Here is a 24,546-nt window from a genome sequence, read left to right as displayed (position 1 = left end):
AGATTCTGTATCACCAAAGGAAACTTTTAATGTATTGGTATAGATGTTGTTTGTGTACAACTATAAAAATTACTAGTTTTACTGAAATGTTCAGAGACTTTGATGATAAGCGTGTTCAAAAACCAATAGGTATATACCATTGCTGAGGTCAAATGAAGGAATTTTACTATGCGCAAAAGAAGTCTCAGCCTTTTCAGCATTACTCATGACAAACAAAAGATGACACTATTTTAACTCCATAACTTTGTGCTTTTCATCATAAAACCCAAGAGAAAAACTTCCTACCAAACTCAAACAAGGCTATCAATAAAAATTATATCCAGAAAATTGTGTTTACCCAAATGAACCCTAACATATCTGTGTACAATGTGCATTTATTATTGATACTTACTGCGGGATATTCATTTATGTATTAAATAATTTCAATGAAGAAAAAATTGTTTTTCTTATAAAAAAATCTCTAAATATTAACTTAGGTACAGCTGCTATAGTTTTTACAACAAATTGAAAATAATTCAAAGCACAATATTTGATTTCTTGCTACTTTACACTTACTATTTTTATTTACAAAGAAAAAGATTAAGATACAAGCTGTTTCAAGTTTGTATTACTTAGTTTAATCAACCACAGAATAAGACACTAACAAAGGGACATTAACGAGAAATGGAGACAATTTGAAATGGTTTCATGGTTCTGCTTACTGCAAGTGAGAAATCAGTGCTTAAAGGAACGGTACACATTGGTAATTATTCAAAACAAATATTACCTTAAAAACTGACTTGGTAACGAGCATTGAAGAGCTGTTGATAGTATAAAACATTGTGGGAAATGATTCCTTATGAGTAACGTAGTTTTTTGAGAAAGAGGTAATTTCTCACTAAAATATCTGAAAGCACACATATTCATCCAACAAGGCTACGGGATACCCAAGCCTACACCCGTAGGCTGTAAAAGGGGCAACCCCGTTTCAGCCCTAGGAGTAGGTGGCAACAGCTTCTGGAATAAAAATGTTTTATCCCACACCTTGAAGTGGCCTTCATGCCTTGTAAGTCTGGCGACTTGCATAAAAAAAATCATTTTCTCGCAACTTTGATGACCAATTGAACCCAAATTTTCACAGGCTTGTTATTTTATGCTTATGATGGGATACACCAAGTGAGAGCACTGGTCTTTGATAATTACCAAACGTGTACAGCCTGCTCATTTTTTGCTGAACAGAAAATAATCAAGCATTATTTTCTCATCAAGCTGCTATACATGTAAGTTGGGCCCATGCGGGTCCTTCCTCTATGAGCATTCTTAGCTTGCACAGCTAGCACAGAAATTAAAGCAAAGTATAGACGATGAGACCTTCATTGTGTATGTTTGCATTCAAACCACCCTCTGTTGACAAAACACTATATACGTCATGTTTCGCTGGGCATTGAGTTGCGTAGTCATAGTAAGATTGCGTACACTTTCTAGCTGGCTGCCAAAACACAAAGGTTTTGCCCGGCGGTATGCGCGAATCATGTTATGGTTTTCGTGTGACGTCAGAGGTCACATCGTCTATAGGGACTAATTAACAATCGTTCAAAGAATTGTTCTGTCTTTTATATAAATCTCAAATTCAATGCCTGATAAAGCTGCCTGTGTCTAGATGGTCTGTAACAATATGAGAGATGAATAAACAAAATGTAATAGAAATGGAAAGAAGAAAGTTCACAATGTTCATGTTTTGTAACCATTTCTGGTTACTTTATGAAGAGTAACATACGGCAAACTTGAATATTAAATTCATGTATTACAAAGGTTATAACGAAAAGAGACGTAAAATATTGTTTATTTTTTAACATTGCAATTTCCTTGGCCCTTACTTAAACACAAAATTCAATTATGATTTTAGAACCACATTCCTTCCCCTTAAAACTGCAAAAGTAAAACAAATTGGGGAGCTGACGTGTCATTCTCCAAAACTCAAAAACATCAACAAATCACAACAAACACTAACCCATCCCTACCCTCTCCCTTTCCCCCAAAAAATAACAATTGCCACACTAAGACACATATATAACACTCTCATTCAACATGTTTCAAAACATGTTTAATACAGTATGAACAGTTACATTTAAACATAGTCAGCATTGCCAAAGGCCACCAGCAAAGGGTACAAATCAAAGATCGTATAACACTGCAGGCATAAGATGGACAACTTGGGCTTTAAGCACCATGAGCGCCTGCATTGGTGGATAACGGCGCTATACAAGACTTTGATTATTATTATTATTATTATTATTAAATATGAAGTACACTGTATGCACTGGATGCCATTTTAGTAAGCAACACTTTAGATGCAACAATAGATCAGCTCAGACAATGACCAATGTTAATAATGCTATGTGCTTACTGAAATGACAGCCATATCATACTTGTAGACAAAGCTCCAGTAACCCGTGTTATGCCCTAAAGCTCTGTACAATCTTTGGTACAAACCCTGTTAACATCCCTGGAGCACCATGGGGGCACCACGGTAACAAAGAACCTCCACACAAAAATCATATTAATTGTTTATCTTCAACGTCTCATGTCACCCCCAGTAAGATACTCCTTCATTTTCATTATTTGCACTAGTCTTGGAAATGTTATTCTTTCTTTATTAGATTTGGGAAGGCTTGCCTATGCACCAACACCTCTGCATAGATACTGCCTCTGTTGATGAACTGGGTATCATGTGTCAAATGACTATAGAGTGACCATAATCATGAAGGTTCTCCATTGCTTTGCCATTTAAAGTATAACTGGATTATGTATGAAAACAACATTTTGGATAAACAAAAGAAACATAATAACTAAGATTAAACATATCTTTAATGTCTGTTCTTTTCTTTCAAGCAACACTTTTTCATGTGGATTGTCTAAAGTTATTGTGAGGTTTAAGAAGGCACTTCACAGAAAAAAGCAAGGGAGTGTTTTACTACAAAATGTTTATTAGTCATGTACTAAATGCTAGATAATATCCCATGACGTGATGAGATGAGACTGGTTCAAAGTCACCATAAAACCTAAATTATTATTACTTGATTTCCTCAAATGAGACACCAGTCTATGAACAACGTCACACATTTCAGACACAGATTAGGATGTGAAATTCCCCAACCAGACTAGGTCAAATTATCTGCACTTGCCTGGGTAAAGACTCTGACAAGACAGAATCTGCAAACCTACTATGTCACCGCCAGATCAGTAAGATACCCTAAAAAGATCATAACTGATCACATTAATGGCCAAAGTTCTTACAAGAATCGGTAAGATTTTGATCCCAAAGGGTCAATACCCCACTCTGCATAGTTTTCACCAACTCACTTATAGAACTCTTTCTTTGATTACATATGGAAATTATTTACTGTTTACTTTTATTCTTAAGCACAGATAAAAACAAAATTAAGAACTACCTTAGGTAGATTCCTTTGGTATGAAAGCAGTTTGGTTTTCACATAAATGCTCCTCAACTTTCCCTGGTGATTCCCTGTTTTTACTCTTCATTGATGTCTTAATATCAGTTTTCAATTGCTCTTCTTCATTTTGACCTTCAACAGGAGTGTTCTGGTCGAGGGGTCGTTGGCATTGGCTGCTGGGTCGAGGAGTTGAGGTCTCAGAGTCGCAACTTTCTAATGACCTCGATGTGAGAACCATTTCTGACTTGACAGCACTTTCCTCATTATCATTGTCAGTAACAAGCAGAGTTTCAATGGCACTCTGTGCTTCTGCGACCCAGTCTGCAATCCGTTCCTTATCCAATGGGAGAGCAGTCTTATTATTCAAGATTGAAATCCCTCCAAGATCCTCTTCTTCTTCATCTTCTTCATCCTCTTCTCCATCTTCACATTGCGGACGGTAATGTGTATCAATAGCATCTAATTCATCATCTTCATCTACATCACTTAAATCATAAGCATCATCATTATCTTCACAATCAACATCATCAAGCTCAGCAGCTTCTAATGTCTCTGATGAGGTCTTAGATGCACCCTGTTCTACTGTCCCACTATCTTCACTATGTGCACCTTCTTGACTGAAACCACGATCACTCTCATATCCTCCTGTGGTATCATCAGTGTCTACAAACTCACAAGTAGTCAAGGTGGACACCGGCGCCGCCATGGCATACTCTGCTGTCTTGACAGCATCGTTGAATCGTACCTCTCGGACAATCTCATTGCCTCGGCTATCCACCTCCGGTTCAGGGTCTGGGTAGTCTTCCGATATAGGCTCTGAGATGACACTACTAAAGGATATCCCACTACAGCCAGACAGATTGCGATAATGGCCTAGATGGTGACGGTGTTTGGAGAATGGAACCGCAGTGCTAGCTGCTTCTGCCTCTTGCTGAAACTGACGAATCATAGCATTGTAATTGTCCCTTGCACTCTTCGTCAAATCTAGAAGATTCTTGTAATGTTCCTGGAGAAAGACAGAAAAAGACAATGAACTTTTTACATATTATATTTGTCTTAAAAAGAAACTAACTTCTTTTGCATCACCTATCAGTAGAAAGGTTAAAAAGTTGTTACAAAATAAATGACTGGAACAAAAATTGTACCTATGGGTTTCCCAATTAATCTACTGTGATGTTTACAACTCTGGCCAAAATGCATGGGCCACCCATTCCTAACGTTACATAAAACCATTCCCTGGCCACTTCCCATTGACGATAAACATTGTCTCCCCACCCCTACCCCCCCTCTCAATGTTGACTGTAACGCAGTAGACCGATCAATCAGAACCAACATTGAAGGGGGCAGGTGTGGGCCCTAAAGAGATATGCCCGGGATTGTAGCCTTAAAGATCAACAACAAATCTCCATGCAACTTTTCAAAACTTTCCATTCATGACAGACACCCAATGCCAAAAACAGGCAGTTCTTAGCAGTAGTGAACAAACATCAGCCATATCAATGTGATGTGATGTCTTGAACATGTTGACAGAATGCTTACCTTTTAGCCTTTAGGACTTATTTATTAGCTCATTATTGAAAGGTATCTCTGTTACCAACTGATGAAAACAAAAAACAGTTTTGGAGTTTTGGCAAGACAGGTATTGGTTTTGGAAAGGAGAGTCGCATTTGTGTAAATGTTTTCCCATTTTAGAGTTTGAACTTACCTGTGCACCATCATAGTTGAATATCCCAACCACACTGACTGGTACAAGCTTGTTGACAGCTCGACCAAGTGCCTTACGCCCAAGGGCAAAGACAACAGGCACAGTCTGTTCATTGGAGAGCGCTGTGATACGATTCAAGGCCTCGTCTAATCCACCTGTTATACAAACCACAAAACTTCAAAAGTTAAATTGTAAAAATTAAAGGAATAAGTTGGAGTCATGTATTGATGAACTTTTAAAACAAGCTTGAGACTTTGCTACAGACAAGAACATCTTTGAGTTCTTGAAGACAGCAATGGTTCTGTGCAAAAGAGCAGGCTAAAATTATATGGGAAGCAAATGAAAAAATTATCACATTTTTTTGTTTAGCCTTTGAGAAAGACACTGCTTTGCTCGAATTGTTTTGAAATGAACCATTTTGTATAATTATAACACCAGTTGTTGTGGTTGGTAAGCAGCTTTTGCAATAGATATTTGTGTTGTTTTCTTTTTTCAAACGTTTTTTTTTTACTGTACATTGTTAAACGAAAGCAGAAAAAAGCATCCTAATAATAAAAGGATGAACCCTGACCTTTAGATTGGATCCTTTCTAGGTTGGGAGAGACAATGATGCATTTAATCTTCTTCAGCTTCAGGTGTTTGGTGACCTCACGCAGTCCCATTACAATGCGACGCTTCGATTTAGCCTGATGACAAATAAGAAACAGAGTAATCCCCAAAGTTCGTTTTAACAGTGTAACTTTGAAAGCCCAAAAGTCCTTTCAAACTGTCCTTTCAAACTGTAGGTGAAATTATCAAGAAACATACGACACAAGTCACCTATGAATGAAATGCACATTGGGGATAAGGTTAGATGTCATTTATTTTCTTTATCCCTGATGCAGAATCAACATCTCTTGAAGCTTATAGGTTACAGTGCTTATTCACCTTTGAGGGGAGGATTTGAGCAAAGAAAAGAAAATCAATAATACCTTAATGACATTTAGCCATTTAACATGTATAAGTTTATTTCTGGCGACCTTACACTTTCGTATTGTGCTACAGTGACGTCCTGGACATTAGGGTACATTTCTGGGGCGGAAAATTTTCACAGCTTCATAACTCAAATCTTACCTGCAACAAGCCACTAATTTCAACAGATTCACACTCCAAGGCAGCATATACTTTTCTGCGGTGAGTTTTGATCACCATATATTCTTCAAAAATCCGTCATTTTCATGAAATAATGCAGTTCCCAACGTTAAGAAATTCGAATTTTTGTTCATACTCTCACAGTCCCCGTGTGTACGCACGACCCGCAAATATTGCGTTGCGTTTGCGTGTTAACGCTGTGCAGTCAAGATAATGGTGACCAAGAATTCATGCGTCTTGCATCATGCGTCTTGCACGTGAATGTATACGCGTATGCACGGCAACAGACAACACTGTGAGAAAACAATCAAAACAGAAATTTTTTAACGTTGGGAGCTGCATTATTTCATGAAAATGATGGAATTGTGAGGAATATATGAGGACCAAAACCCACCACAGAAAAATGTATGCCGCCATGGAATGTGAATCTGTTGAAATTAGTGGCTTGTTGCAGGTAAGATTTAAGTTATGAAGCTGTGAAATTTTTCCGGACCCAGAAACGGGCCTTAATAGTTAGGACTCTGTATCTGTGTACAGAGGAAGAGTCCTATATAGGGCTAGTATAAGTTGTACCTTTGTTGGGTCTTTTTGATACTGTCTATCCTGGAACTTAACCAAGGTTTGAAGTAGAGTTGTACAGCAGGCATCAATGTCTTGATCTAATACTTGGTTGCAGTATCTGAAAGGTAAATACATATCATGCTATCAATTTGGATCTTGGTGTAGGAGTGAAACAAAATCATGACCCTGTAAGCGCTAATTCTTGGCTTAATACGATATTATGCAGAGCCAACAAATAGAGCCCTGACGTTAACGTATTTCAATTAATCCTGTTATAGCCCTAGGTGGTATATTGACATCCATTTATGGAGGGAAAAAAGGTAGATTTCTTCAGATTTAAAAACATTGAGACCAATTCAGAACTGACTCCGCGGCAGTACAGTTAATTGCAATCCTATAAGCTATTAAGTAGTAGTCCCAGTCTATTTTCTATACCATCCGGCCGGGTAATAGTTAAAAGCAGGACAGTTCTTTTCAGAACTGAGAAGTCTCCTGAACCCCCGATTATCTACTCCGCAGTAGTAGAATAAAGCAAGACAGTTCTCTAAGAACAAACTCTACCTGGCAAGTAGATACACACATGGTGTTACCGCAAACCAAATATACATTGATACCTCACCATGCACTGCCTAAACTCCTATATACACTTAAAACCATGTAAACAGATAAACACTCACTCTCTAAAACGACGACTGTGAACTGAAAGATTGATCTGAGCTGGGGATGTTGATTTGAATCCAGTTGCTGGACTAGACAAACCTGAGCTAAGAGGTGACCCTGGTGACAGTGGGCTCATGCTCATGGGTGACATCTGACTTAAAGGTGAAAGGTCACTCTGAGAGGTCATGAAAGACATCGTTGAACCTCGCTCACTTGTGGCTGTTAAAAATGAAAAACAGATTAAACTGTTTATAAGGAAGCAAATTACGAGTTAAATCAAACAAGAATTTTGTAATAAGGGAAGCAAAGTGGACCCATGTTGCTAACGGCTACCTTGGCTACGGCTGTGGCTGTTGTCATCGCATCAATGCATGTTCATATGACGATTAAGCCATGGCAACAGCTGCAGCTGCTATTTTAGACACTTTCTTAAAGGAACATGTTGCCTTGGATCGGACGAGTTGGTCTATAAAAAGCGTTTGAAACCGTCTGTTATGAAATGCATATGGTTAGAAAGATGTTTTAAAAGTAGAAAATAATGATCCACACAAGTATCACTCAAAATTGCATGGTTTTTTATTTTACGTCGCGAACTAACACGGTCGGCCATTTATGGGAGTCAAAAACTTGACTCCCATAAATGGCCGACCGTGTTAGTCGACGAGGAAAAAAGAAAACCACGCAATTTCAAGGCATATTTGTGTAGATCATTGTATTCTACTTTTACAACATCTTTCTAACCATATCGATTTTATAACAAACGATTACAGAACGCTTTTCAAAGACCAACTCGACCGATCCAAGGCAACGTGTTCCTCTAAGGCATTTCCAATCAGAGTCAGACACTGTCTTAGGGCATTTTCAATCAGAAGTAGATCACTCTGGATATGTGGGGATTTTATGTCATGAGAGATTGGTGGGACAGTTAGACTTTGGAAACAAATGTTGAGGTTTCTTTGAGGTTAACTGTAAACTGGTGAGCTTTGAAGTAATCAGTATGCACTTACCATCTTGTGATAAACCCAATCCTGCATCTCCACTCATTGCGTCTGCATTCTTATCATCACTATGGTTTAATCCACTGTAGGGTGAAAAACACTCAGTTGAAAAGGCCTTGTACTGTATGTAATATTTCAGTTCAAATGATTATTTTGGGATGCATCACCTCACTAGAGCTGTTTCCATCTCACTTTAACTTGATCAGAAAACATACATGTTACATGGGGCGTGTGTATTGAGATAGGGAAGGAACTTACTCTTCAGCATCAGAGAGACATGTTTCCTGCAAGGTGCGCAATCTCTTATTCTCTTCCCGCTCCTTTAAGATCACCCTCTTCAAGGCACTAGGTTTCTTCTTCACTGGTGTCTCACGCTCCTTGCCTCTCTTTAATGGAGCCGATGAGTCAAGTGGATTGTGACCCTTGATATTAATAGAGAAATGGGTGAGAATTATTAATGGCCATACATGTATGTTTGACAAGTGAGGAAGGTCCTGAATCAATTGTGTGAGTTTTTGAGTGTTGTGGTTGAGCACTTGAGTGAACTCTTTACTGAGTGAGGTTGCATTCAAATCAATTTTTCAAGTGTTTTGGGTTGAAATGACTCAACTTCTATGATTGTCTGATTATGGTTTGGGTTCAGGTAATGTACTCGCGTTCCCTGCTCTCAATGTTACAAAAGACACCTTGAAAAAGCCCATTTCCATAATTAAGACAACTATGTTGCTAAAAATGGCCAGAAAATGCAAAAGAATATTTCACATACAGACATAGGAAATGTTTAGATAGTTCTCTTACCAGCATTGGTACTTGTTCACGTTTGCCAAACTGAGGTTGTATAACTAGCTTTGCTGCTACACCTATTGCTGGTGATGGAACAGGAGGCAGCTTGCCCTCATTGTAATATTGCACCTTGGGACTAGTAGAGAAAAGCATTGTCGATCGACCTTTACTTGCCAGGTTCTGCTGCTGAGTCTTAGCTTTGGTTTCTTGCTGTTGTTTCTGCAAATGCCAAAGAAAGAATGGTTTGTTAAAGGATTCGGGTACTTTTTCAAAACATCCACAGATTTACATTAAACTTACAGGGTTTGAAGATAATGATAGTGGAAAGCTTCCCTTCAAATATTACTAACTAAGGTTGTGTAGTTTTTGAGAAATGAGTAAAACAAGTCACAAAATAATTTTGGTCTCATGAGACCAAAATTATTTTAGCATGTAAAATCCCCTTAACCAGTTATGATATTACACCAAAACCATAGCATAACTGTTTAATACGTTTTTACATGCTAAAACTGAGACGAAAATTACTACTTTTACTCATTTCTCAAAACAGCACCTCGGTAAGCAAAATTTCAAGGGAAGCTTTCTACTATCATAATCTTCAAACTGTGTAAGTTTAATGTAAATCTGTGGACATTGTGTTTTTTGTTAGGAAAAAGTACATAGACCCTTTAAGTAAAGACAAACTTTCGTTGTCAAAGGAGGAACAGAAACATTTTCACTCCAAATTTGGAGTGTTATGATGGTTACACACATGCAAAGATTGTATTCTGGGTCAGGTCTGCATGGTACATGTACATGCAAAGATTGTATTCTGGGTCAGGTCTGCATGGTACATGTACATGCAAAGATTGTATTCTGGGTCAGGTCTGCATGGTACATGTACATGCAAAGATTGTATTCTGGGTCAGGTCTGCATGGTACATGTACATGTGTGTATTAAACCATTGTACATCAAACACACTTTGTAAGTCAAAACAAAAGACCTATCATGTGACATCATAATGTAAAGGTGCTGTGAACTGAGATTCAATGACCACTTCCACTTCTTTACAATGTGTGAATTGCTTATAGTATACACATAATGAATGTTTATGAGTGCAATGGTGCGAATATGTTCATGAGTTGAAAGATGGAATGTTCTATTCAACGAGGCGGAGCCGAGTTGAATGGAACATTCCAGCTTTCAACGAGTGAACATATTCGCACCATTGCACGAATGAAAAACATTCATTATTTGTTTTATATAACATCCAAGTAGAACTTTGTCATTTTGATTGAAAGAAACAACTTTCAAAACAAACAATTTCAACTGTAGAAGCCGAATGCTAGTAATTTTACTATGCCTTCTTGCAGTAACACCTGCTGCGTTACCAATGACACGCGCACGCAGTGATGTTTTTACTCAGCTTTTTCGTTCCATCCGAAAAGTACCATTGCACGCTGGCAGCGTGCCAGCGTGCAATGGTACTTTTCGGATGGAACGAAAAAGCACGGCGAGTGACTCAGCGTGCAATGGTACTTTTATTTGCTATCACGTGACGGACAATCCTCCAATTAAATGGCAAGGATCTGCTTGGGTGTTATATAATTCATTCTAACAAACCACAACTTCGAAGGCTAAAGCACAACTTTGAAGGCTAGAGTGGGGTGATTTCAAAATACATGTTAAATGTATATTTAAACAGGTAAACACTAACCATTACACATTAAAGACTATTATTGCAAAACAAAAACCACCAAGGAGAAAATAATTAGAAAGACAAATCCATGAAATCTATTAAAAAAACAAAGGATAGGGGAAGGCTACAACAGGACTTACACAACTTAGCTGGATGTTTTGTTTCAAATTCAAAGTATTTTTTGTTGTTTTATAACTCAGTACACACAGGACAGGGCAGTGGGTATGGTGAATGAGTACAAACAACACACACGTCCCTACCAGTACATGATTATGTGTATTAACTATATTTAGCATGATAGGGTTTATAGGACGTGACTGAACTCTTTACAAGTGAAATCCCGTCATCTTGAGGCAGGAAGGAAGGTGGAGGAAATGTGACCCCTTAACATGCCCCATTATAGAATGCTAAAGTCAGAAGTCTCAAGGAAAATTGTAGGCTGTCCCTGAAGACCTGCTTAAAATCAGAAACTGAACTGAAAATAAAAGATATCATCTTGTAAACTCCTGTACTACTAGTTCATGTAGTTATAAAACAAGTCTTACAGACTCATTTGGGCCTGAACCTCACAGATATTACAATGCAGGTATTTTATCCAGATTTAGGAAAGCCATTGTACCCTCCAAAACGTGTTTTTTCCTAGTTTTCCCTACTCTCACCAAATCTAAACAAACTATTATTAAATAATTCTTTTAAAAACCAGAGATGACTCATACATGTACCTTTAAAACCTTCTGTTTAGTTTTGCCTCATATCAATTGTGTGACAAGCACCAAATCCAGTGCAACAAATCTTGGGTGAGATTTGAACCTACAACCTTCTGTTCTAAATATGTCTTAACCACTAGACACATCCAAGCTTGCCCAGTAATGGAAGGCCAGTTCCATTTAATATTCACATCATGTTGCAGTGAGTTCATAGAATTACCGACACAAAATACTCTTCCCATGCAGGATCGTCCGATTGTGGTAGCGGGGGATAAGATGGGTATTATAACATACCTCTAGAGCAGCCAGCATGTCACCCAAATCATACTCAATAGGCATCTTGGTTTTCTTGTTGGGTTTCTTTAGGTTTTCTTGAAGTTGCCTCTGCTCCTCAGTGATTTCAGAATATTCCTGTTTAGTTATAAATAATTATGAACAGTAACCAAATGTTGACTATGCCATGTATGCGGGCCTACTCTCATTTAAAGTCTGCAAATATAGAGCCCCTTTGTACATTTATTCCTTCCCAACAACACTGCTACCCCGGGCAAATCAAATGGTTTAGTTACTTGCTATAGGCCATACAGTGTAAATAAAAAGACATTAAAATGTAACTAAATCAGAATTGCATTTATAATGATGCTGCAGTTTTGAAAGGTAAGGTCAGTAGCTTGAAATGTTTAGGTTTGGGCGAAGCGTGTCTTTAGTACTCTACAGAACACATAAGCCAATGGACAATAAAGAACTGACAAACACAGAGGCTATAAAAAAAAATATTTGAGCATTAATTATGAGTATTTCCAACTCCCTTAAAAAATGTTCCCGAACATTTTGATACTCAGAAAATGTAGCCTTGCATGTTCCGTCCCAACATAACTAAGAGGACTTTCTGGGCTTGTATCTTACATGTACATGTATTCATATTGATTCTAACTGATTAAAAACTACATTATAGGTACTTCCTGGGAAGTGATGTTGTAATAACATGCTCTGGCATGTAAATATCCTGACCATTTAAAAGGAAACTGTTTTATTAGTAGTGACCAAAGGTGACTTCCTTGCAGAACTAATTAGCTTGATTTGCAATAACACACCTTATACAGTTTCTTATTAACTACCTGATTCTTTGTAATCAGTTTGTCAGTGCATAATTTGATATATTTTATTTTAATGTATTTTATTGCACTTGTATCTTAAACCTTTTGGGGTGCTCTACCCACTCCCCTTCTTATAATGATCACAGAAGACAAACATAAACGCACCTTAGCAGCAGCCTGAGCAGCAAGAATTGCCTTCTTTCGGCGTTTTCGAGCGTTTCTCCCATCACGTATCCCGCTGGCGGCTGCCTCTGCGTTTAAGAGATCCTCAGGTTTAATAATGTCTCCATAGTTGACATCATTGGTGGCATCCACTGGCTCATAATCTCCTGCCCTGGTCTGTTTGGTCAAGAGAACAATTCAATAAAATGTAAAAACTAAAACCAAGTACTAAACACCTATACTCTCTTCATTACACACGGGTGTCACATATTGAATGAGAAGTGCCATATGGTGCATTTGTAAATTACTACAGTTTTTATTTAGACAATACAAATAAAAATTCTAAAACAAATAACTGCAGTCAATGCATACACAAGTTTAAAGCTGATTTGCAAAGCTTTATTTCAGACACATATATAACTAATTTTTACAAACGTCATGTGTTGAAAGTCACATGGTGTGTCGTAACCAATACCAATTCACAGTCATCAAATTTGTCTGATTTAATCGACCCATGGACACTTCTATTCACATTACAATTTTTTGTAGTCGTTGGTCAATTCATGTCATGATACAGAATTTGAAAAACTAAGGTACGTATGTAAATGTACAAGTAGGACCACAGGCATGAATCTAGTCATTGTACACACAATGTACAGTACATGTACATGTCTGGGACAGTAATCTCATTTCCATTTTGTACACGTCGCACATAGTGAACACTACATGTACATGTTTGTACAAAGCACATGATGTCAATCACATGGACATGGACATATTGTACACTTTATAGATCCTTTTTACTTCCAAATTTACTTGATTTTCTATAAAAATCAAATCAAAAAGTTGAAAAACACATCTGCACTGTGCATGTACTGCGTACATGAATGCATGAAATTTCTTTGAGCTTCATACCGTCATTACTGAACTTACATGTACATGTGTTGGTTTTCTTGGTTTGGTCAATTCCAATTTATGTGCTATTGTAGTAGGCCTACTACAACACTGAGAAAGATGTAATTTTCCCTGAATTTGATTTTGAGACCTCAGAATTAGATTTTGAGGTCTCGAAAAGCTCAGAACTAGATTTTGAGGTCTCGAAAAGCACACAACTTTGTGTGACAAGGGTGTTTTTTCTTTCATTAATATCTCACAACTTCGATGACCAATACCCTCAAATTTTTACAAGTGTGTTATTTAATGCATTATGTTAAGATACATGTACACCAAGTGAGAAGACTGGTCTCTGACAATTACCAATAGTGACCAGTGTCTTTAAGCAGGAAATAACTAAGAGCAAATTATATGGTAATTCTAAACCAAAAAGTGAAAGATCTTGCCTGCCAGGAAACAATGTCAGTGTTTTTTTGTAAACAAGATGTCATGGTGTAATAAAGACTCACCGTTTCTCTCATCTGAGCAGACTTCTGTTGTTGAAGGATTGCACTGTAGGAGCGTGGTTGAGAGTTTATCAAGTCCACCCTACTGGGACCTCCAGGGTCCCCCATAGACAGTTCAGGGAAATCACCCATGTCTGTCAAGGCTGGAGGGGGAGGCGCTGGTTCCACTTGTACTTCTCTGGTTAGCTCTTCCGAACGTTCACCACCTTTTCCGGCTCGTTTACGGTCCTTCTTTTTTTTCCTTTTGGAATCCTGGTTTTGACTAGTGTCTGCACTCTCGTGTGCTGGAATGTACTTTGTTCCTGGTTTCTGTTGAGGAGTTCTGTTTCCAGGAGCATAGCCAGAATGAAAGGTCTGGTTGTTACGAATGTTTTCTAGCGATGGTTGTTTTTGCATTGATCCTGGAGGTCTGGGTTGAATTTGGTTTAGCACTGGAACAGGATGGCGTTGTGGAGGTTGCTGGCTAAGGATTCGGGCATAGCTTAAATGTTGTGGCGCATGTTGTTGTATCGGCTGCTGCTGCTGCTGATATTGCTGTTGTTGTACCATGGGTTGTGGCTGTAACCTCGGGGGCATACCATGGTGCAGTTGTAAATGTTGGGGTGGGGGATAGTTATTTGCAGCTGGTCCCATCTGTTGTGGTGAGGTGTTGTAACCAGCCAGTGGTGGCATTGAGTTTGGAGTACACGTACTGTACATTGCAGATCCTACTTGCTGCTGTGACTGAGTGACATGTCGTGGCACTGCACTCACAACGGCACTGGGATACTGCTGGAAACCCTGTACCTTGACAGTTGGTCCTGTTGCTACATCTTGTGTAGCCATTCCCACAGAGGTTTGATTTGTCTTGGCATGTTTTGGGCTGTAGTAGCCACTATCACTGTCCACTGCTCCAGCCTCTGCCTCGGAGTCCGTAGAAGTAGAGGTTTCTTGACCAGTTTGGTTTCCCTGAGATCTACGACGTGGCTTTGATTTGTGACGTCTCAGCATACTTGGCTTTTCAGCGAGAGTCTTGTTGGCAATATCATCTGGAAAATCTGGACAACCAAAGAAAAGAATCTTAACCCTTGGTGCATATTTTGCAGTTTGGATAAAGATCAGCCTAACTCCTCAAATATCCTCTTCACCCACGTCACTCCACACCAAATAAGATTTGAATGCTTGACCCTGTGTATAAGCAAATTGTTCTTTTTGCCTACTGGCCTGCCTACTAGCCCCAATGCTTCTGAACTAAATTCTTCACTTTGGCAATTGGATATAGAAGAAATTTTGGATTGTGAAGGTTCTGATGGAAATTACGCAAATTATAAACAAAAAACACCTTTTTCTTCATTACTTATTGCCATTCATTTGATGAATTCAAGGCTGATCAAAAGACTAATTGTACAAAGTTTTGAAAACAATGAGATCACAAAAGCGAAAGTGCAAGATAGAGAAACATTGTATGGTATTGGTCAGGTCGAGTCTGTACCTGGTTCACAATTGAGAGAGTAACTATTACCTGTTGAGGCTGATAGTATGAATTGAAGATGACCAACACAACCGCTAACTGCAGTAATTGTGAAGGTCAATTTACACACAAAATTGATAAGCACAGACAAATCTTGCTTAAAAACATAAAAAAATACAATAGTTTACTTTGTTTGTAGACAGGCAGTGTAACACTTGAACAATTTTCTAATCCTCAATATTTTTTAGATGATTAGATTTAAAAAAGAAAAGAAATTACAGACAAAGCAAGATATTCCGACCAATGCTTACCTGTCTGGGACCCAGTATCCATACATACAAGTGTCTTTGGATACCTTCTGCCCTCTGCACTTGAAGATGACGAACTGCCATCTCTAGAAGAACCTGATCCCTGAGATCTGCTTTTAAGCTGAGCATCTCTACTGCTGGATTGCTGATGGAAGAAAAAAAGAAAGAAAAAAAACTTGTAGCCAACTTTACATTTGTTTTCTTCGCCCTTTCATATGCAATTTTGAAATGGTTTTCAACCCCAAAGTAAGCAGAGAGTGAGTAAAAGGCCAGTGAGATCTCCCTGACCCTGACTACAGTCAGGTGTTTTCTAGGCAACATGCTTAATGTATCAAATTTCAGCACAATTGAAATGAAGACACTACCAAGTTCAACAAAATGCAACCACAGAGGATTGTGAAGTAAGCTGATTTACACAAGCTTTGGTAGTGGCCGTTTATATGAACCATAATGTACTGTGAATGTCAGATCCTTAACCCTGCCCAATGCATAACAATGCAACCAGAGTATGGGATGTGAGTTGGCTAATAAATGCAGCAAATTAAAACAATTTATTCCATTACATTTGGCAGGGTAATGGTTAGTTGATGGTTAGTATACATTTCTCTATAGGTTCCCACTACACTGTCAGTGCCTTGTATGTATGCCCAATTCTGAAATTATTGCTTCCATAATAAAAAAGGATTGCAGCAGTGTCTTAGCCAGGAATTTGGAAAGTGGGAGTGCAAACTGAAAAAGTGGGAGTGCAACCTAAAATCACTACAAAAAATAGAAACGTGTGCGTAGCACACAACACGAGCGTGCACCGCCAAGTCTGTCTCCCCCCCCCCCTCTTAAGGGCCCTGGAAGCATTTCTGGTACCTATTTCTGTTACAAGTAAACTATTTTGATTTAATTTTTGTTTTGTTTTCGAAAATGAGAGGCTTTAAAGCACAGATATTATAAAGGTGATTGACGTCCACTATACATTATTAAACTCTATAAAATGTGTCTGGGTCAATAGGCCACTTCAAAGCAGTTACCATGGAGCTGCGCTTGGACCCATTTAGCCTGAAATGGTTCAAAAGCGATCAAATAATGCAGTACAAGTTTGCTGCCAACAAAATATTTTTTGGCATGTGTTACTCTTGATACAAAATTTTGCTTAAAGACTAAAAAAAAATGAAGAGGTATTGAAGAAATTGAGAGTTATCATTTACTAATGTTAATTTTCTATCCATTCTTGTCCATTCGATTTTTAGAACTACATGCCTAAGGTCAAGAAGCTGATAATAGTTTTTGTATTTAATCAATTCAATTAAACAAATCAATTAATTAATGTAAAATAATGATTCACCCAAGTATTTGCAACCAATCAAAATGCCAAGAGTGATTTACATGTACCATAATTGTTTGCTTAATGTAAACTGACTGATCATGGTAATTAATATTTTCCCTTGTATGTGTTTAGGTTTCATAACGTTTTAGTCTTTTAGGTTTTGGACTTAAACATTTTTCAACCATCCCCTATACTTAAATACACGTCCATATTTTACTGCATGCTTCAATACAGCCTCGTTCTTGTGTTAACTGAATTAACACCCAAGAGATGCAAACATTGAAATCCAACAAAGTCTCGATGTTTCAACCAAACTCTACAACGAACAAACGATGTGCCCTTGAATTTCTAGAAGGAAAAAAGATCGTCATGTTTGCCGCCGTCGAGTTGGGAAAAACTGCGGAACCAATCTACAAAGCAACTGCAGAATGTATGCGGTAAAAGGTGCACTGCGCCGCGTGTTACTCAGTTACTGATAATGACGTCATAGTAGAAAAATCAAGAGCGCGATGGTTTGTAGGATCGTGGAGATGAGATTGGTACCTAAAATAATCTGAACGAAAACGCGTGTGAATTCGCCTCTATCGTACCACGCGTGCATGGAGTTCATGCTGCCTGCTGATGACGGTCGATGACGACGACTGACTGTTAAAACGAAGTCTGCGTGTCTCGCTTGCGTTGTGTAATTTGCACGTGCGTTGTGTAATGTGTGGTTTGTGCGTTGTGTTTTGTGTGGTCGCAATGTGGTCAGCGTTTTTGAGGCAACTTCGAGTGATTGTTTTATGGTTGCGTCGTTGAAATGTTGATTCAAAAGGAAGAAGGAAATCTGGTAAAACCAAATCTAATTTTACTCACTGCTGTTTAAGCTGTTCAACAACAACAAAATAATAAAAGAAGTTCAGTAATTTTCACTGAAATTATTAGACAGCACGGCTTCACCCAAGCCGTGCACACAAATTTTGCCCGTATTTTTAGCCCAACTGGCCGTGCTAACACGGCGTGCACGGCTCGCTAGCTAACACGTTGGATTGCAGAAACAGTAACATGGCGACCTCTTACCCTACTTTGCCTCTGTGCTGGTTCCCTAAGCCCATACCCATTACTCTGATGATACGACCCCATCTGAACATGATTTCCATCTTGGTAATTAGGGTAGTATCCTGGATAGTGTGGAGGCGTCCCCTGAAAGGACCCCTGGGGTATGGGTACAGGTCCCTGAGAGTGAGACAAAGGTTGAGATGCTGAGTGCCCCTGAAGCTGTTGGAAGTATGCCTGATGAGGGTATTGCAGAACAAAGTTTGGTGATTGGATAGGAGGAGGATACTGATGATTGGTAAAGAGGTCTGCTGGTGGAGGAGGAGGAAACGAAGGTGCTGAGCTGACTGCTGAAGATGGTTGTAAATGTGGAGGATAAGACTGCCATCTCATCTCTGGTTTGTGACCTGAACCGGTGGCACTGACAAAAAATACAAAAAGAGAATCATCAGACGAATAAAGCTTTGAATGTTGCAAATTATAAAGAAATCATGACAATTTTGGGTGGCCATCTATATGTTTAAGAAAAAGTTAAGGCCAATCAATTATCAACAACAAGTGTTTAGTTTCAATCTCAAAGCTCATCCATTAATCCAAAAGAAAAATATTATGAATTACGTGTACTGTCAAAGTTGAGGAAATGAGTGGAGTTTTGTCATCCCTCTATCTCATTTTGATTTCTGCTATTAAGAACAAGACAATTGAACACATTTATATTTTTTTATGTGATCTTTGGCCACAAGTTGCTGTGTTAAGAAAACACAGAACAAACTGTTCACCAAGGTCTAACATTAAGTATCAATTCTGAGTTATGCAAATATGACAAGTGTACTTTTGTCTTCAAAAAGTACCTCAGTTTAATGATGACAATGCATCAGTACAAAATACTACATGTAGCTACACCCGAGTTGAATCCTGCACCAGTACAACAATACAAATACAAGCAACGGTGTAAAACCTTGTAACAGGACATTCACAATTAGACTAAAATGACATGTCTATAGAGTTAAACCATCCCTCATTAAAGCGCATACACATCACAGCAATTGTAACATTTTCAAGAGCAACAGGACCATTGGGAGGCCAAGAGACTGAGCCAACAATAATATCTTACCTGTCTTGAACAAATGGATAGCAGTTAGTCAGGTATCGTGGTAGCTCTGTCAGAGTGTAACCTGTTCCATTAGCCGAGGGTACAGCTTGATGACTCTGGGTAGATGGGACCATCTTTGGGTGGATAGACCCAGGATGGGTGTGTCCCATATAGGCGTGACCAGAGCCATGAATTGGATGATGATTGTTATATTCATGCTGGAGTTTATGGGTGATGTTCTGCCCAGGTCTTGCTGGGTTTGATTGGCCAGGAATAAAAGGCTCTACCTCGGCAGACAATGGAGTCGCCTTGAACGAAAGAGAAAAAAAATCAATTCAAATGAAAAGTACAATAGGCTGTTCACTACCGCCTACGATGCAAAACGTCAAACTTGTGCCGTGTCCCACTCAAATAAGTAGAAAATGATGAATTAAATTTGACAAAAGAGCAATGTTTAGAGCAAACTTTTGATAAATTACATGGTAAAATCGACACTTTATGTTGCATGGCAAGCTCTGTGTAGTGCATAATAAGAGAAGCGTACACTTTGAACGGGTACCAGTCCCTTCGGCACCTTGCAAACTCAGCACCTGCAAACTCGGCACCTTGCAAACTCGGCACCCACAAACTCGGCACCTTGCAAACTCGGCACCCACAAACTCAGCACATGTACAAATACAAACTCGGCACCCGCAGTTGAAAATGTTTGATAGCAAACTGCGTGGTTGGCCTCAGTATTTGAAGTCAAAGTTCAATGGTCCCACATTGCCATAAAAAACTTGATCCTGTTGAAGTTGCTAGCCTTATATAATTACAAATATTAATATTAGAATTTAATTATTTTCGTAACCAAAATTACCAGAAAATAGGGCGACGTTAGTAACACTGAAGTCAGTGCACGCAGTACCGAACTGTTGCCGAGCCGTCAGGATCTTAGTCTCCATCTAGGCCGGCGCTTTTCGGCAAATCCCGCTCTGTTATATGCAACAATCCAGTAAAACCCCATGCAAAACGCTTGTTAACATTTTCTAAAGTCCAATAAAAAAATGGCGACGCACTTTTGTCATCGACATGGACCCATTTCAGCCTAGGCCTGCTAGTTCTAGTCTATTAAAAAACAACGTTTTAAAAACTCTTGCTGAACCATGAAGACACTGTGGACAATTAAATTTCCAGGTGGAAAACAAACTTCACAACAATTTTCTCGGAAGTTACGAAGCGGTTTAATCAGCTACCTTAACGAGTGATTTTGCCATTAACAGCATTTACTAAGATAAGGTTCAAACCATTTTGTATTGTATAAGTTGTTCATTTTTAACCACATGAATCTTCGAGTGATATTGCTTGGTGCCGAGTTTGTCAGTCAAAAAAAGGTCGGTGCAGAGTTTGTATGGTGGCCACTTTCTTGGTGCCGAGTGGGTGCCGAGTTTGCATGGTGCCAAGATTGCGAGGTGCCGAGGTTGCAGGTGCCGAGTTTGCAAGGTGCCGAAGGTATTCCTTTGAACCAGGCCTATTTTATCTCTTGTTACAATGTGTCCGCATCATGAAAACAAAATCCATTTTGGGTCTTAGGTGGTCTTGACAATATTTTACTGCTTTCTACCTTAATTTTTGACATGACTTAGGCGTGGTGCACTTGAGTTTCCTCCAGACCACATGATGAAATGTCAAATATTTTCCTTTTATTAAAGAGTCTGGCATGCACGTATGTAAAACTACCAATTCCTCAAGAGGATTAAAAAGGGGAAATAAAGTCTTTGAATTGAACTGAAAACCGGTATCCTTTAAAATTAAACCCATTAAAAAGTGGTCACCAGATGAAGAAATTTAAAAACTATGAAGTTTTGTTAAACGAACTATTTTGAATGTTTTGTCAGTCAATGTTTCAGGGCAGTAGGGAGAAAACATAGGTCAAGCACTTAAGACAAAGCAAAAGAGACATGATAAGCCCAATTTGATGGCTCTGTTTACCGAATGTCAGCAAAGAATCAGTGCTATTTGAAGCAGGGAATTCTGCACTTACTACGTCAAGCATAATTATTTCCAGTGAGTTTAGTTTTTTTTGGTCGAGCAGGTGCATACTTCTGAGCCGAGTCCATAGCGTTGTTACAGAGGCATTGTACATGTATGTAAGCTTACACAGCTGAGCAAGTGCCTTTACAAACTCCGCACTTCGACAGTCATGACACTGACTGACAGTGACATATTCCTATCCTACAAGAACTATACGGTTTTGTTCCACTATCGTCTCCTGTTACGGGAGACTATAGCGGAACGAAACCGCACAGGAGACGATAGCGGAATGAAACCGCATAGTTCTAGGAGTACATGTAACACTATATAACACTGCAGTGACAGTACTGAGTTAGCAGAGGAATAGGGCAGAATGTGTCGGTAAGGAAGCAGGGGCTAGCCATAAAAGGAACACGTTGCCTTGGATCGGTCGAGTTGGTCTTTGAAAAGCGTTTTGTGACCGTTTATTATAAAATGCATGATGGTTAGAAAGATGATGTAAAAGTAGAATACAATGATCTACACAAATATGCCTCGAACTTGCGTGATTTTCTTTTTACCGTGCCAATAACACGGTCGGCCATCTATGGGAATCAAAATTTTGACTCGGCATAAATGGCCGACCGTGACAGTTCGCGACGTAAAAAGAAAACCGTGCAATTTTGAGAGATACTTGTGTGGATCATTATATTCTACTTTTAAAACATCTTTCTAACCATATACATTTCATAACAAATGGTTTCAAATGCTTTTTAATGACCAACTCGTCCGATCCAAGGCAACGTGTTCCTTTAAATTGGGCCATAACTTATCTATCATTAGATATTGAATATTATATAAGTTATTATATAACACCCAAGCCGATCCTTGCCATTTGATTGGAGGATTGTCCGTCATGTGATAGCAAATAAAAGTACCATTGCACGCTGAGTCACTCACCGTGCTTTTTCGTTACATCCGAAAAGTACCATTGCACGCTGCCAGCGTGCAATGGTACTTTTCGGATGGAACGAAAAAGCTGAGTAAAAACATCACTGCGTGCGCGTGTGTTTGTAACGCAGCAGTGTTACTGCAAGGAATAATATTAGTAAAATTACTAATACTAGCATTCGGATTCTACAATTAAAAATTGTAGGCCTACGCTTTGTTTGTTTTGAAAGTTGTATCTTTCAATCAAAATGACAAAGATCTACTTGGTTGTTATATAAAACAAATAATGAATGTTTTTCATTTGTGCAATGGTGCGAATATGTTCATTCGTTGAAAGCTGGAATGTTCCATTCAACTCGGCTCCGCCTCGTTGAATAGAACATTCCATCTTTCAAATCATGAACATATTCGCACCATTGCACTCATAAACATTCATTATGTGTATATTATAACACCCAAGCTGATCCTTGATCTTTGATTAGAGGATTGTCCGTCACATGGTAGCAAATAAAAGTACTATTGCACGCTGAGTCACTCACCGTGCACTTTTCGTTCCATCCGAAAAGTACTATTGCACGCTGAGTAAAAACATCACTGTGTGCACGTGTTTTTGGTAACGCAGCAGTGTTACAAGGCACATACTACACATAAGAAATGGATTTAATTTCACAATTAAAAATTGTAGACCTACACTTTGTTTGTTTTGAAAGTTGTATCCTCCAATCAAAATAACAAAGAATAAAGATCTACTTGGATGTTATATAAAACGGATAACTTTCTGTATGGTGCCACCACTTGACTTTTTCACTCATTTTTACAAAAACTAAAAAGGGATATTTCAGTGAGGTAAATTAGATACTATATTATTTCATATCGAATGAAATAGTGGTGGCGCCGTACGGAAACTTTTCCTATACAACAAATAATGAATGTTTTTCATTCGTGCAATGGTGCAAATATGTTCATTCGTTGAAAGATGGAATGTTCCAATTCCATTCAACTTGGCTCCGCCTTGTTGAATAGAAAATTCCATCTTTCAACTCATGAACATATTCACACCCTTGCACTCATAAACATTCATAATTAGTATACTATTCACTAAGACACAGCCATGACAGCCTACAGATTTACAGACAAGCTGAGCAGCTACTCCATGATGAATTCTTGGTGACTGGCAATGATCATGACTGGCAGTGGCAATGGCATGAATGGTGATGCTCTTGCACGGGCACAGGTGCCACAGCCACAGAGACGCGATCAAAACATAAAGACTCCATCCATGAACCACCCTTTGACAACATAAAGTACAACAATCAAATGTGGTAAATAAAATATGTTGCTAGTTACAATTTTACTTTCTCAGATTTAGTCTTACCTGAGGTGGTTTTCTGTCGGCTTCAGACATCTAAAGATTTTCAAACGCAATCACCATACATAATGAACTGATGTTGTAAATTCCACGCAATATTATTTTTATAGCTAACAGACATTTCAATTATTCGTTTATAAAAATGGATATGGAAGGCAGACGGCGGGGACTTATAAACTATTTCGTTGTTGATGCGTACAATGGGTGGGTCGTTGTTTGAATGCACAGCGGAAAACTACTACTAAACACGTTAGAATTGTTGCATGTGGTGAGTCAATGTCGCCTGTGTAATATTTTGGGTATGGGTGTGGAAAATCCTTCACCGATCACACACTCCTCACGACGATACGTTATGTGTTGAGCTGACCGAGTACCAGTGAAGGTCGGGTTGACATGGATGGGTGTATGCTTGTTGCAGAGTTTGTTTACACCATAGAGCTATAAGCTATAATCTTATGGTTTACACACACACACCGTCAACAAGGAAGGAATACCCCACACACTTACCTTCTTCGTAAAACAAAAACCCATAATAGTATGTGCATGCATTTTTCAACAACAACAATTGGAGAACCCCGCCCAACACACAAAGAGCATGCAATCAATAGCAGCAGCCGAAGCATTGGCCAGGGTCACTGGGTGTGATCTGCTTGGGTGTGGTCACCAATTTTATATATATATTTTTATTTTTTTTATTTTAACTTTTTTGTTTG

At 38.7% G+C, this 24,546-nt stretch overlaps 1 protein-coding gene across 1 annotated transcript; it reads right to left on the bottom strand.

Annotated features, from left to right (window-relative positions):
• Nucleotides 1-1,482: 1,482 nt before the first annotated feature.
• LOC117287909 (selenocysteine insertion sequence-binding protein 2-like) lies at nucleotides 1,483-24,141 on the bottom strand. The gene is made up of 15 exons (XM_033768530.1): nucleotides 23,840-24,141; nucleotides 19,543-19,829; nucleotides 18,453-18,849; nucleotides 16,079-16,220; nucleotides 14,321-15,354; nucleotides 12,921-13,094; nucleotides 11,953-12,069; nucleotides 9,288-9,491; nucleotides 8,748-8,911; nucleotides 8,499-8,572; nucleotides 7,509-7,710; nucleotides 6,844-6,949; nucleotides 5,711-5,825; nucleotides 5,140-5,294; nucleotides 1,483-4,440 (listed from the first exon to the last, which is right to left on the bottom strand). Exons 1-15 carry the CDS (start codon nucleotides 23,867-23,869, stop codon nucleotides 3,433-3,435), a joined length of 4,209 nt encoding a protein of 1,402 aa, XP_033624421.1. The 5' UTR covers nucleotides 23,870-24,141; the 3' UTR covers nucleotides 1,483-3,432.
• Between the last annotated feature and the right edge of the window lie 405 nt (nucleotides 24,142-24,546).

This window comes from Asterias rubens, chromosome 3 (assembly GCF_902459465.1).
Source record: "Asterias rubens chromosome 3, eAstRub1.3, whole genome shotgun sequence".
Taxonomy (NCBI): domain Eukaryota; kingdom Metazoa; phylum Echinodermata; class Asteroidea; order Forcipulatida; family Asteriidae; genus Asterias; species Asterias rubens.
The sequence above is the reverse complement of the archived record's forward strand: the minus strand, read 5'-3'. Positions and strand labels throughout refer to the sequence as shown.

What these genes read in the sequence shown, in the direction of transcription:
- LOC117287909 (XM_033768530.1), bottom strand. Translation starts at nt 23,869, where the DNA reads ATGTCTGAAGCCGACAGAAAACCACCTCAG. An exon ending in CCGACAGAAAACCACCTCAG is followed by an intron (nt 19,830 to 23,839) that starts GTAAGACTAAAT and finishes CTTTCGTTCAAG; the next exon opens with GCGACTCCATTGTCTGCCGA. An exon ending in GGATACTGGGTCCCAGACAG is followed by an intron (nt 15,355 to 16,078) that starts GTAAGCATTGGT and finishes TTGGTTGTCCAG; the next exon opens with ATTTTCCAGATGATATTGCC.